Source organism: Antechinus flavipes, chromosome 6 (genome assembly GCF_016432865.1).
Source record: "Antechinus flavipes isolate AdamAnt ecotype Samford, QLD, Australia chromosome 6, AdamAnt_v2, whole genome shotgun sequence".
NCBI lineage: Eukaryota > Metazoa > Chordata > Mammalia > Dasyuromorphia > Dasyuridae > Antechinus > Antechinus flavipes.
In genome coordinates, this window is record NC_067403.1 from 193,043,185 (window position 1) to 193,057,119 (window position 13,935).

Consider the following 13,935-nt stretch of genomic DNA (forward strand, 5'->3'; position numbering starts at 1 on the left):
AGGACTGGGACAACCCTGAAACATTGAGGGGCACCGTCCCGTGAGGAGCCCTGGCTGGAAGCCCCCACCTCAGAGAGGAAAATGCTTAGCCGCCATCTGAGGATTTCAGCAAAGCCCATCTATCTACCTCTCTGATATTCTTGGAGAGTCATTAGGACTTTTTACTTATGTTTAATCCATGGGCAGGGCAGGACTCAGATGAAGGGATCTCTAGCATCCCTTCATTCTGCCCTACTAGCTGGTATTATTATCAATCAGCATCAAGCCTGACAGTCACATCACAGCTATCAATGGAACCTGTAACTGAGGTCAGGATGCTGAATTATGGCCCTGCCGGCCAATGATATGGATAAAAAGGGAAAGACCTACTCTCTCTCCTTACGTTTATTTGCACTTGTTGCTATCACTCAATCATTTTAGCTTTATCTGACTTCTCATGAGCCAATTTGGATTTTATTGACAAAGATACTAGAGTAATTGGCTATTTCCTTCTACAATTATAAGATTTCAGAACTATTTTGAGGCTTCCTCAGTTCCTACCTATATCCCCGGTTGCGAGAGTTGCACAGTGTGGAAAATACCAAAGACAATCCAAGAGAAAGACCCAAGCTCAGAGAAAAACATGCTCTGGTTTGATGGGTCTGGGCAGGGGGCCCCTAGATGTCATCAGGAGACTCACTCTCATACATGTGTCCCCATCCTGCAATCTGGCACTTGTGATTATCAGGAAAGGTGATGCCGTTCTCCGGGAGGCAGATGGGCTGGACAAACTGGGACTTTATAGCACAACGCTCACCCTTCTTCTTCAGCCTGATCAGAGCTGCAGGGAATTAGAGAAGGGAATCAGATCGACCATCACAGAGGCGAAAGTATTTCTATCCATTGGGACTGACCATTAAGATTAAAAGGTCAAAAAACAATTCCTGAGACTTGAAAGAAAAATAATGGTGTAGGTCTAGAATTATAACCTTTAGCAGGAGTCCTCAAACTTTTTAAATAGGGGGCCAGTTTACTGTCCCTCAGACTGTTGGAGGGCTGGACTACAGTAAAAACAAAAACTTTGTTTTGTGGGCCTTTAAATAAAGAAACTTCATAGCCCTGGGTGAGGGGGATAATTGTCCTCAGCTGCCGCATCTGGCCGGCGGGCCGTAGTTTGAGGACCCCTGCTTTAGAGATTTGAATGGCACATTAGAAGCCATCGAAATCACCTCCTTCATTTTACAGATGAGTAAACTGAGACTCAAAGAGTTAAACACCAGGACCAACTTCATACAGTTAGTAAAAAGCAGAGCTAGAACTCATTTTTAGGTCTAGGTCTTCTCTCCTCCATGGTACAGCCCACAAGAATGGGGAGAAATTTTCTACAGTAGAGTTAAAGCAATCATAAATTTATTCCTCTTCTTCAGAACTCAGTGCTATACCACTCATGTGTTATTTACCATAATTATTTTATGGAGATCTCACACAGGGCAAGTACTCACAATGTGGTCAGAAGAAGCAATACAAGAACACTCTCAAGGTATTTCTTAAGAACTTTGGATTGGATTATATGAGACACTGAGACAGGATCACCCAGATCCTTATCAGAGAAGGGGCTGTGCTCTATGAGCAAAGCAGAACTGAATAAGCCCAAAGGAAACACTAAATGTGCAAAATTAGAGCATCTGCCCCAAATGTTCATAGGGACCATTTGTGTCCAACCTGTGGCAGAGCACCCCGAGCTCTTATTAGTCTGATCAGCCATCATCGGACACACTGTAACTCGACTCTAACAAAGTAATGTCCTTTTGGTCCTCTTCGAGAACTAAGGATGACAACCACCATAACCAGAGAGCCACCATATATTCTGACTTAATCTCAGATCCCAGTCTTTGCCCTTTAAGGACCTCCAGACCTTTCCATCCTCCTCCCTGTCCCCAGAATTTAGTCTTCTTCTATGTTCAGGTTTTCCTGGTTATAGTATGAGTTCCTGGAGATCAGGAACCCCTTTGTATTTTTCTTTTCCATTATTAATACTTAGCATAATGCTCAGCCCATTGTCAGTGCTTAATAGAAGCTTTTTTGGTTCATATCATTTAGCAGTCAGTGTTATTTTCTGAAGTTGTATTCTATCTCCCCACATAGACTAGACATTCCATGAGATGGAATTTGTTAAATTAAATTCCTTCACCCAATATTGAAGATGTTAATCAAGCCCTGACTATGTGCTCAGTCCTGCTTTAGGGGCTGAATGAGCATCAAAGACTCTTGACCCAATCCATTGGGAAGACTAAAAATTCACTCATCAGGAAAGTAAAATAACATAAGGAAGCCAGAGATTGGTGCCCTGTGTGAGGTGGACATAAGGTAGATTTGAGGCTCAGAGATCACATCTTTTATCAAGTTCTCCTGCCCTGACCCCTGGCCAGCCTCCTTCTTTCTCCCCAAAGCCCTCCTTTATGAACCCTGATCTGGACACCCAAGGCAGACCTGGCATCTGGTGCAGAAGCCTTAACACACTCACCAAGATCATGATTACTGGGGCTAAAGACAGAGTATAATGGATACAGGATGTACTTCTCCACTTCAAAGGTTTGGGTCACATCTGTGGATGTGTTGAAGAAATGCTGGCCCAGGACAACTCTGATAATTGACTTGGGTGGGCTGAAAAACGCAGAATGATCATGAAAATGAATAGGTGACATTTATGTATATTAACAAGTCTTTCTTCACACCCATCAATAATTTCTGAAGTGAAAGGGAGGCAGGGCAGGTGTTAACAAACCCATTTTTTACCAAGAAAAAAAGGAAGAAGCTGAAATAGAATTTGAATTGAAGTCTCCTGATTTCTATTGGTCCTACCATGTCTGGTACATATACAAATTACAAAGAAGAGCTGTATTCCTAGTTCTTGCTCTTGGGGAGTCAGCCTTTATCCTAATCATTTGGAAGTGTGTACTATGGGAATCAAAATGGGTAAAATTCTCATCCTCATTAGTCCTGCTGGGAAGGGAGAGCAAGGGCAAAGCTGCCTTCTCCAAAGCCCAGGGCCCTGCCCACGCAGAGCTCAGTAAAATTTTCAAATACAAATTCCCAGATACTTGAAACACAGAACACTGAATTTCAGAAATGGATGGAACCTTAGAATCTATATGCAATGTCAGACCTGGATGGGGCCTTAGAGCATTGAATGTCCGAGCTGAGAAGGATCTTAGAATTTGGAACATAACAAGTAAGTAGAACCAGACAAACAATATACATAATACACAATGGCTACAACAAGATTAAGAACAAGAACAATCTGAATGTTGGAAAATTACAAACAAAAAGCTTGACCCTTTAGGAAAAAACATGAAAAGTCATCTCCTACCATTTCCTGATCAAGGAGGGCTGAGGCAGAAAGTTTGGTGAGAAAGAAGGAGACTGGCCAGGAGTCAGGGCAGAACTTGATAAAAGTAGGAAGGACCAGAAGAAAAGGAGACATTCACAGGTGTAGAACAGTGCATAAAATTTTTGCAGCATTTTTTCCTTTCTCTTTTTAATTCTTTAAAAATTTTTGTTGTAAGGAATGGTGCTTTGGGAAGGGTGAGGAAGAGAGAGAGGGAAGAAATGTAAGCAATGTAAAAACTAAAAATATAAATTATTATATTAAAATATAAATAATTTTTAAATGAAAGCATAGAATATCAGGACTAAAAAGAATCTGAGAATATAAAATATCAGAGATGAAAGGAAACTTAGAATATGTAACAGACAAACTACCAGAGCTAGAAGAAACTTTAAATTCTTCACCCACAGAAAAACAGCAATAATTATATGGATCACATTTCAACAACACTTTGAAAAAATGTATACACACTTTAAAGTTTAATTTGCATTAGGAACATTTTCTCCATCATTTTCTTTAGCCTAAAGTCGATCAACAAAACAATAAATTTAGCCCTGTTTTTAGCTTTTGCTGATTTCCAAGATGTAAATAGTCCCATTGAAAATCTGACAATCAATTCTCTGAAACCTACAGGAGCTGCTTCCAGCCCAGCCCTCTCCCCAGATTTCTGCCCGCTGCCCAGCTCCAGGGCCCAGTATAATTCTATAGGTTATGACTGCGGGCAGTGTGATTTTGCCACCATGTGGCCATGCCCAAGAACTACAAATTTTCCAGAGTCCTTGTTGGGGATGCACTCTAGGCCTTGGTTTCTTCCCTTTTCTGTACCTTGGAAAACATGAGAACCAGGAAGCCCCCACCACCCTCACCCTTTCCCCAGTTCCTAAGGATTATACTTTCTAGGATTTCTTTCACCACATTGATATCCATATGAATATCAAAGCTATAAGGAATCTTTTAGACTGTGAAGTCCAACTACCTTGTTTTGAAGGCAATTAATAACCACATCAGAGGATCTCCCAGGACTAAAATACATCCAAGTTAAATGACTTGTCCAGGATCCCACATCCAGTAAATGTCCAAGGCCAGATTTCAAAATGAAGATGAGTCTTCCCGACTCCAGGTCCAGCATTCTAGACACTGGACCACTTAGCTGCCCTGATGATCAATCATATTTTGCCTCTGTATAATCCTTTATATTTTTGACAATTTTTCCAAAGTTCTTGTCTTGCATGGTCCTTATAGAATTCAGGGAATTCAGCAATTCAGGTATTATTCCTGTTGACCAGAAGGAAAACTAAGACTAGGGAGTCCTCTGATATGCTGAGTCCTCATTCACTATCCCTTTAAAGTTCCAGAATAAAGCACCTTCCTCTGGCTACCATAATGTTTTCTGTTTGACCAAAGAGACTAGGTCACTTTCTTAAATTCAAACAGCTAGGAAAAGGAGGGAGTTAGCAAGCATTTACTAAGTACCTACTGTGTGCAAGGCACTCTGCTAAGTATTTAATAAATATGCTCTCATTTGATGTGAAATAGATTCTATTATAATCCCCCATTTTATAGTTAAGGAAATCTAGATAGAGGTTAAGTGATCTGTTGGAGTTTCACACAGCAAGTAAGTGTCTGAGTCTAGCAGACCTAGGAAGCCAGCTTCTGAATTCAGATCCACTCCTTTTTCAACAATCATGTGATTTCTCCACCTTTCCTAGGAGCCCTCACTCTTTCTCAGGTTTACCCCAAGACATAGCGTCCTTACATGGTAGAGAGAATAAGCATCCTACTAGAATACAGGTGCTCTCATGCTGAGAAATCCTCCCTGATGCCCAAAATTTCCCTTCTCCCCAAATCCCCATCAATGGCTAGAAGATCCTCATTCAGAGGGATATAGAGCTATTTCCATCCATAGAGCTATGAATGTTCAGGGAGTTTAAAGCCTTTTCAGAGAATAAGGTTTGATAAAAAGGAGAACATGAGAAAAAAGGGGTAAGGGGGCTACATTAAGCATTCATTAAGTTTCACCTGAACCTCTTTATCATTTTGCCCAAGAACTGGCTCTCCCCAACACAGTGGGGTAAAAGGATGGGCTTACCTGTTGGCGAAACAATGGGCAGCTGATACGACCCAGCAGGAGTGAATGAGACTGCCAGCACAGAAGACCTCCCCGATGTAGATGGCTGCCATCCACGGGTGGGATCCTGGCAAGGAGGATGAGCCTCCAATAATCCGAGGTCTCAAGAACGTCCTCTTCTTGTGTCTCTTTCCACAGGCTCGTCTGTTGGGCAGAGAAGTCTCAGGGATGGCCAGGAGTTCCAGGTTGGGACGAGCCCCACTCCTTGGATTATTTGCTGGGACAGGAGAAAAGGCAGAGCTTGACAGAATGTTCAAAAGAGAAAGGCCCTGGACCCCATCTGTGCAAGAAATGCTTAAGAGCGGCTCGAGTAAAGTGCTTAAAGAGATGCTTTAGTGGAAAGAGTTCAGGAACTGGACTTCCATCTGGCTCCAAATGCCTGCTCTGTGAATGACTCTGCTTGCAGATTTAAGTCCATAACTCCGTCCTTTTTTTTTTCCCCTGAGGCAATTGGGTTAAGTGACTTGCCCAGGGTCACACAGCTAGGACGTGTTAAGTGTCTGAGGTCAGATTTGAACTCAGATACTCTGACCTCGGGGCTGGTGCTCTATCCACTGCACCACCTAGCTGCCCCGCGTAGCTCCCTCCTTTTGCACTTCAGTTTCTTTATTTGTAAAAATAAAAAAGTGGGACTAAATGATCACTAAGGTCTTTTTCCAGATCTAAATCTTTTGGTTCCATGTAAAAAAGATGCAGGGATTTTAGTGACAGCAAAGGCAATATATGACAACATTGTAATACAATAGCCAAAAAACTTAATTTCCAATCATTTGCATTAACAGTATCAGAATAAAGGAGGTGATGGTATGGCCACTGTATATCCTGGCGACTCCACACTGGGAGTTCCAAGTCATACTTTTGGATGTCACTGACAAAGGAGAGTGCATCCGGAAGGGTGGAACAGGACAGTCAATGGATTGAAAACCTTAGGACGGATTGAAGGGAATGAGGTGACTCATTGGATAGACTCGGTGTCACAAAGTTGTGAATTCAAATTCTGCTTCAGACACTCAGTTGTATGACCCTGAATAAGTCACTTAATTTCTATTTGCCTCAGTTTCCTAAAATGTAAAATGGGGATCCTCATAGCATCTAACTTCCAGAATTGCTGTGAAGATCAAATGAAATGACATGTAAAGAGAGAAGGGAAAAGAAATAAGTATTAAGGACTTACTATGTACTGTGCTAAGCATTTTACAAACATTATTTTAGTTGGACTCCTCGCAATAACTTTGGCAAATGGGTGCTATTCTAAAGTTAAGTTAACTGAGGTATACAGAGTTCAAATCCAGCCACAGACACTTAATACTTCCTAGCTGTGTGTCACTTAACTGCAATTGCCTTGAGATATATATATATACACATATATACACACACATGCATAATAATGCACAGACCACCAGGTCTTGACTCTAGACATCTTCCTATGTTCAAATCTGATCTCAGACGCTTCTGAATTGGGAGCAAGTCACTTAATCCTGTTTGCCTCAGTTTCCTCATCTGTAAAATGAGCTGTAGAAGAAAATGGCCAATTATTCCAGTATCTCTGACAAGAAAACCCCAGATGGGGTCATGAACAGTTAAATACAACTCAAATAACTTATCAACTATCACAGAGTAGAGGCTTTAGACTTATTTTATTTAGCTCTAAAGGCAAGACAAGGTGTTTAAAAAAAAAAGGCAGATTTTACTTAAACACAAGGAAAATCTTCCTAATTAGAGAGTTCCTTGTCACTGAAAATCTTCAAATATTCCTTGCCACTTGTTGGGAATTCTATAGGTGGGACTCCTGCGAGACCTCTTAGGTTCCTCCCATATTTGTGTTTCTATGACTCATGATCAAACATCTTAGTAGGGGACAGAGCTGGACTTGAACCCATGTCTGTTGAGTCTGAGTTTAAGGTTCCTTCTATTATTTATTCGCCTCCAGCTATCATAATCCATCCCCTAACCCCTGCCATCTTCACAGGGCCAAATGAGAGAATGAAAAATGAAGTCATATAAACAGGTATATGTTGGAGCCAATTGTTAAATTTTCACCATTGAGTATTTGCCCTACAAAAATCAGTGAGTACCACAAATTGGGTTCTGATTCATCATTTTTGACTGCCTGGAGTTTAAAAAGTGATGGAAAAAATGTTCACAACGCAGATTAAAATTAAAAGTATGTCCTGTAGGGGCAGCTAGGTGACGCAGTGGATACAGCACCAGCCCTGAAGTCAAGAGGATCTGAGTTCAAATGTGACCTCAGACACTTAATACTTCCTGGCTGTGTGACCCTGGGCAAATCACTTAACCCCAATTGCCTCAGCAAAAAAATAAAAATAAAAATAAATCCCCTACCTTATTGGAGAGCTTGTTGTATTTGGAAAAAGAAAATACAATAAAAATAAATAAGAGAGAGCCTGTTGTAAACATTTACCAGCATACCCCTGGTTATAAAGCAAGATAAACATGTCATTCCTATTTCCTAGACATTTCCTAGGACTGTCCTCCTAGTGGGATTAAAAAAAAAAAAAAAAAAAACCCTATATCAGCTTCTGAGAATGCATCTTCTTGCATTCTGATTGGGTTTTTTTCCTTTGTGGGATTGGATGATACTGTGCCTCATGGCCGCGAGCTAAAACACCAGCGGTTCTCCTCTGCTTGGCTCAGAGCCCACCTACCGCAGGCAGAGATGTTGCAGTACTCCCAGGAGAGAGTGTTGTCCTTCATGATGTAACACCAAGGCTTCTCATCGCTGTCGGGATTTCTGACACAAGAAAGAGACAATCAGGGAGGCTTTGGGAGCCACGGCTCCCCATCCTCTGAGCCCCTCCATCCCTGAAGAATAAGAGCAGGGGCACAGGGGCTAGAGCTAAACTCCCCCTGTACCAACAAAGAAGAATAGCTGTGAGAACCAGGAACTGTGAAAAGGCTTATGGGAATGAAAACCTACATTTTCTATTGAAATGTTGAATAATAGAAGGTTACGCCCTAGAAAACAGGACAAGACCCACAAAAAGGTTAAGAACCTTATTATTCAACTTAAACTGGGGTGTATATGTGTGTGTATAATCAGTCATAATGTGTGAACAGGTTCTGTTTTAAATCAATAAAATCAAAATAAATAAAAAACATTAGGTGAGAGATTTGGTCACATCTTAGGAAATTTATAAAATGTACAGTTCAGAACTTGTAATCTTGAACTATTTAGAAACTAGAGAGAGATTCATGGGACTGGAAACAAGGAGGAAAGAGTGGGGTCAAGCTGGAAAGAGAATCAGCAGCCCAGGGGCAACCTGGGATAGAAGAAAGAAAATGTGAGACTGAGCTCAGGTGGATAAAAATGAGATCAAGGAAAGTCCTCAATCCTACATGGTGAGAAAGGGAAAGTAGGAGGAATAGAAGATCCAAACTAATGCCTATTTATCTGCAGACCATGTAATATCATCTATTAGTCAAAAAATTATATTTCATAATTATAGATACCCAAATTCATTACCCAGATGTTTGCAGCAACCTGAGTCTTGTCTCAACTACAAAGAGACAGGCATTAACTAGAAAAAGATATTAATCTAAGTTAAGGCAGAGAGCTAAACTTTTTTCTTTATGTTAGCAAGGCTTGGTAACAGGAGGGCTTAAAATGATTGTGATTGTATTTATATCTTTTCAGCTAAAATAACCACCCTAAAAGTTACAAGGGGGAGAGGGAGTACTAGTAAAACCTTAGACTTAAACTTTGCTAATTATTGTAAGGGAGTGTACAATTTCTTTAAGGGTCTCATTCATATTCTGGATATCTCCTCCATTGTCTGTCTGGTCAATTCCCTTGCTGATGGACAAAAATACACTTTCCTCCTTGACACTTTCCAGTTTTGAATTATGACTAAAATGAAATCTGCCATTGTTCCTGGATGGGGTGGATCAACCAGGATCCCTTAGCATTCAGGCAACATTTGAATTGTCCTGGAACACATGACTAAAAAAAAGTCAGAACCAGAATATGAACTCTGGTCTCCTGAATCTAGCTTCTAAATTGTTTCCAAGACCCCAGGCTTATAACAGCTCACCCTTAGGTATCACCAAGGAGTTGGTGGTACAAATATGATTATCCACATTAAAGATGAGGAAATTGAAATGACAGGTCATTCCAACAGAAGGTCTCTGACCATGACACAGGTTCTCCCTTCCCCAAGGTCATTGGCTTTTCTATTTGCAGAGGAAAAGGGATGAGAGTAGGAGAGACTCTGAAGAGTTTTGGTCATATGGGACAGACTTAGGTGAACACTCACCTGCAGTAGGAGTGAGGGCCCAGCCCCAGATGTACAGCCTTCTCTACACTATCCACATGGAGCTCTTGATACAGCACATCTGAATTCCAGGGCAAACAGTTCTGACCCGAGATGGTCTTCTTGGCAATACCCCGATAGTCTGTGCCGTTCCCTAAGTAACACGTCTCCCTAGGAACTGAGGGCAGGAAATACCGGCTGAACACCAGCCAACACGGAATCCACCCTCCATCTCCTCTTGCAAGCTTGAGAAGGCTATGGAGGGGGCTTCCCAATTCCTCATCCCACTTACTCCGTCAAAACTAGGTCTGGGAATTCAAGCTAAGAGACTTCACCTGAACCAAAACCTACCTCTGAGCGTCTGAGCTCTTTGAGAGCAGAAATTCTCTGTTGCCATTTTGTATTCCCAATGCTGAGCACAATGTCTAGCACACAGTTAATTTTTAAGAAATATTTATTGGCTGGTTGACCTTGCACTTTACTGACCTTCCTTCACAGAATCAGATAAAGTCGAGAAGAGTTCTTGGAACATAAAACATAAGGTGTTAGAACTGGAACTAGAACTTTGGAAGATAGAATGCTAGAGTTGGAAGGGACCTTAAAGCAAAGAACATATATTAGAGCTAGAAGAAATATTTGCCGAGACACACAGAATATCAGAAATGGAAGAGATCTCAGAAGTTATTCCATCCAATCTGCAAACCCCAAAGATTCCACTTTTGACATTTCCAACAAGTCATCACTCACTGTTTGACAGAGGGAGATTCCATTATTTCCTGAGGCAACCCATTCCATTTCCAGATAGTTTTAATTAATGCAAAGTTTTTCTTTGCATTGAACCTACTCCCCACACCCAATTTTTTTTTGTTTTTTGGAACTCAAATATAGGATGTTATTTTTTACTCTATTAAATTCCACTTTAATTGGTTGAACTCATTTTCTAGCTAATAAAATGGGATTTTTTAAAACTTGTCATCCATTGTGTTAGTAATTTCTCCCAGCTGGGTATAATCTACAAAAATGATAAACCTTTTATTTGTTTCATTTAGCTCATTTCTAGAAAGGCTGAACAACAGAGAGTGAAGGACAGATCTTTGAGGCACCACTAGAGATCTTCAAGTTGACACTGACCTTCATAATTACTCTTTATAACTAATTACTTAACTAGTTCTGCATCCATCTATCTGAAATGTCCCATCTCCTTCACTTTTGTTTTCTAGCAGCTTGAGAGATATTGTCAAATGTTTTCCTGAGAACCAGGATTACACACAATTTTATTGAAATCCTATAAGACAGGAAGGAAAGAAAGAAAGAATAAATTGAAAGATGGAGTAAGAAAGGAGGGTGAGAAAGAAAGGTAGAAAGGAAGCATGCAAGCAAATAAATTCAGAAATTAATAGAACTTTATACAGAACTGGAAAGAGATATAGGACAGCATATCTTGTGCTTATTTATTGCTTGCTAATTCATTTGATTCTATCTTGTTAAATGATGAGGGTTTATGCAAGAATTTTCTCTTTATTTTGCATGTTTATTTGATTATTTTATCACTTTTGAATTTATAATTTTTAAAAACTTTTTTTGCTTCACTAAAACATAATAAACTACACCTATAGCATTATCATCAGTTTAATAATTCTAGCAAAAACCCAATGATGTTTATCTACCATGACCTGTATCTTACGAACACATGCTAGTTCTTAGTGATCACCTTTTCCTTCTGTAAAATACTCACAAATTTTATTCCTTCAATCATATATTCAGGAATTTTACCAGAAACCACAATTAATCTTAGAATACAGAATTTCAGAACTGGAATAAACTTTAGAGGTCTTAGACTTTTCTTTCATTCTACAGAGAAGAAAAATAAAACCTAGATTCTAATGCAGCTACTATTTTGTTTGCATTGCTTTATAGACATCTGAGTCCATGAATATTACGTCTGTCTCTCTTCCCCACTGAACACTCCCGGATAGTAATTCTTTATATGTGATCCCTGCAACCCTCTGGGATATCTGTTGCTTAGTCATTCTATCTCAGACATTTCATTCTCAAAGTTACATAGCAAAGTAACAGAACAAGAACTAAGAATCCAGGTCTTCTGGGTCCCCCTTCAATCTCAATCTGCAACATTATATGAATAGTAAGCATCAGAGATGAGATTTGAACCCAGAAAGTCACTGTTCATTCCACTGTACCATACTCCTTTCTGTGCCTTAATTTGCCCTCCATAAAAGGAAGAAGGTAGATTAGATATTTTTAGGGGTTTTTTTCCTACTAACCATCTATACATAGATTTTTTCAGCACTAGCACTTTATGTTTCAGAAGCTGTAAAGAGGATGGGGTGATCAGGGCTTTCTTCTGGGGTACTCGAATTAAATTGAGCCCTTCTATAGTATAGAAACAGCTAATCTTAGCACTTCACTAGCAAAAATAATTAACTAAAATAGGAAATTACCAAATGGTTATCACCATTCCTCCTGGCAAGCACAACCCAGGTGAGTTTCTTCCAGGTTCAACTTTCCCCTGCTCCTCTTAATGTCCTAGGGGCTTTGTCTGAGACTCAGCTATACTGAGGAGTCACTTTCACTGCTTGGTTCAGACACCATAACCCTATTAAGTTTTAAAGTCTCTTCTAGTTCCATCTGTCTATGTCCTATAGCTCTTTCTATAGATATTCTACTTTTCATATTCTAAGAACCTCTCAGCTCTGATAGCCTATGTTCTGTGTTTGAAGTTCCCTTTTGGACCTGATGTTCTAAGTTCTAGGTTCCCTTCTAGTTCTAAGATCCTATGTTCTAAATCTTCTTCCAGTTCTGATACTTTATTTTTGTTTGTTCCAAAATCCATTTCAGTTCTGATAGTTTATGTTCTTAAGTTACCTTCTGGTCCTGATGTTCTAGCTTCTCTGGTCTCTTTCAGCTCTAATGTCCCATGGCCTATAGTCTCTTCCAGCTCTGTTATTCTATTTTCCATACTCCCTCACAGTTCTGATAGCCTATAATCTATGTTTTAAGTTTCTTTCTGGTTCTGATGTTCTAGGTCCTATTATCCCTTTCAGTTCTCATGTCCTATGTTCTAAGTCTTCATGCAGTTCTGATATTCTGTTTTCCAGCTCTGATAGCCTATATTCTATGTTCTAAGTTCCCTTCTGGTTCTGATGTTCTAGTTTCTATTATCCCTTCCAGTTCTCATATCCTATGTTCTAAGTCTTCATCCAGTTCTGATACTCTATTTTCCAACTCTAGTATTCTATTTTCTATGTTCTAAGTTCCCTTCTGGCTCTGGTGTTCTGGGTCCTATTATCCCTTCCAGTTCTCATATCCTATGTTCTAAGTCTTCATCCAGTTCTGATATTCTATTTTCCATGCTCCAAAGTACCTCTGAGCTCTTATGATGGTCTATGTTCTAACTTCCCTTCTGTCTCAGACATTCTTTGTTCTCTGGTCCCTTTCAGTTCTACTGTTCTATGTTCTAAGACCTCTTTCAGTTCTGACATTTCATGTCTTATGTCCTAAGGTACTATTCAACTCTAAGGTCCTCTCACAGTGCTGACTATATGTTCTATAGTCCATTCCATCTTGAACGTTCTATGAAAGGCAGACAATTCTTTGGCGGGCACCTTGACTTACCAATGTTGCAGTATTTCCCTGCATAGAGCCCTTCGCAAGCACAGATGGTCTTTCCAGTGGAGACAATCATTCTACAGACACTGTCATGGAGGCATGGGTTATTCACACAGGCTGCAGGTAACAATGGATGAAAGACCTATTAGAGCAGGAATCACTTGAACTCCCCTAGAATTTCTTTTTTCTCTGTTCTATTTTTCTCTATTCTAAGATTCTCGATAAGGCTACAGGATAGACCCATTGATAGGAGCCTCTCTCACCCTGATCCTGCTTTCTCCCCTCCTCCCCTTCCCTCCACTTCCCTGGCTTGTACAGGTACCACTCCCATACCTCCTACACACAAATAAATGTCTGTAAGAATCCTTCCATTTCTTCAATGCCCATGTTAGGTTCCACCTGCTTGAAACCTTCCCCAACCCCTCAGATTCAGATGATCCCTCTTTCTTTCAAATCTCTTCTACCAGTCTGTGTAAACAGCAATTGAATATGTACCATATTGTAACACGGATTATATTCATTTTATATGTGTCTTTCTAATA

The 13,935-nt window shown here is 40.1% G+C and overlaps 1 protein-coding gene across 2 annotated transcripts in view; it reads right to left on the bottom strand.

Annotated features, from left to right (window-relative positions):
* The window catches only part of HGFAC (HGF activator), a 76,281-nt gene that overhangs the window by 29,947 nt on the left and 32,399 nt on the right, over window positions 1-13,935 (bottom strand). For both annotated transcript variants that reach the window (XM_051964991.1, XM_051964992.1), the window contains exons 7-12: window positions 13,400-13,510; window positions 9,770-9,944; window positions 8,162-8,247; window positions 5,457-5,712; window positions 2,504-2,643; window positions 680-820 (exon numbers count right to left, since the gene is read on the bottom strand). In XM_051964991.1, coding sequence (XP_051820951.1) covers window positions 680-820; window positions 2,504-2,643; window positions 5,457-5,712; window positions 8,162-8,247; window positions 9,770-9,944; window positions 13,400-13,510 — 909 coding nt within the window. The remainder of the gene's footprint in view (window positions 1-679; window positions 821-2,503; window positions 2,644-5,456; window positions 5,713-8,161; window positions 8,248-9,769; window positions 9,945-13,399; window positions 13,511-13,935) is intronic.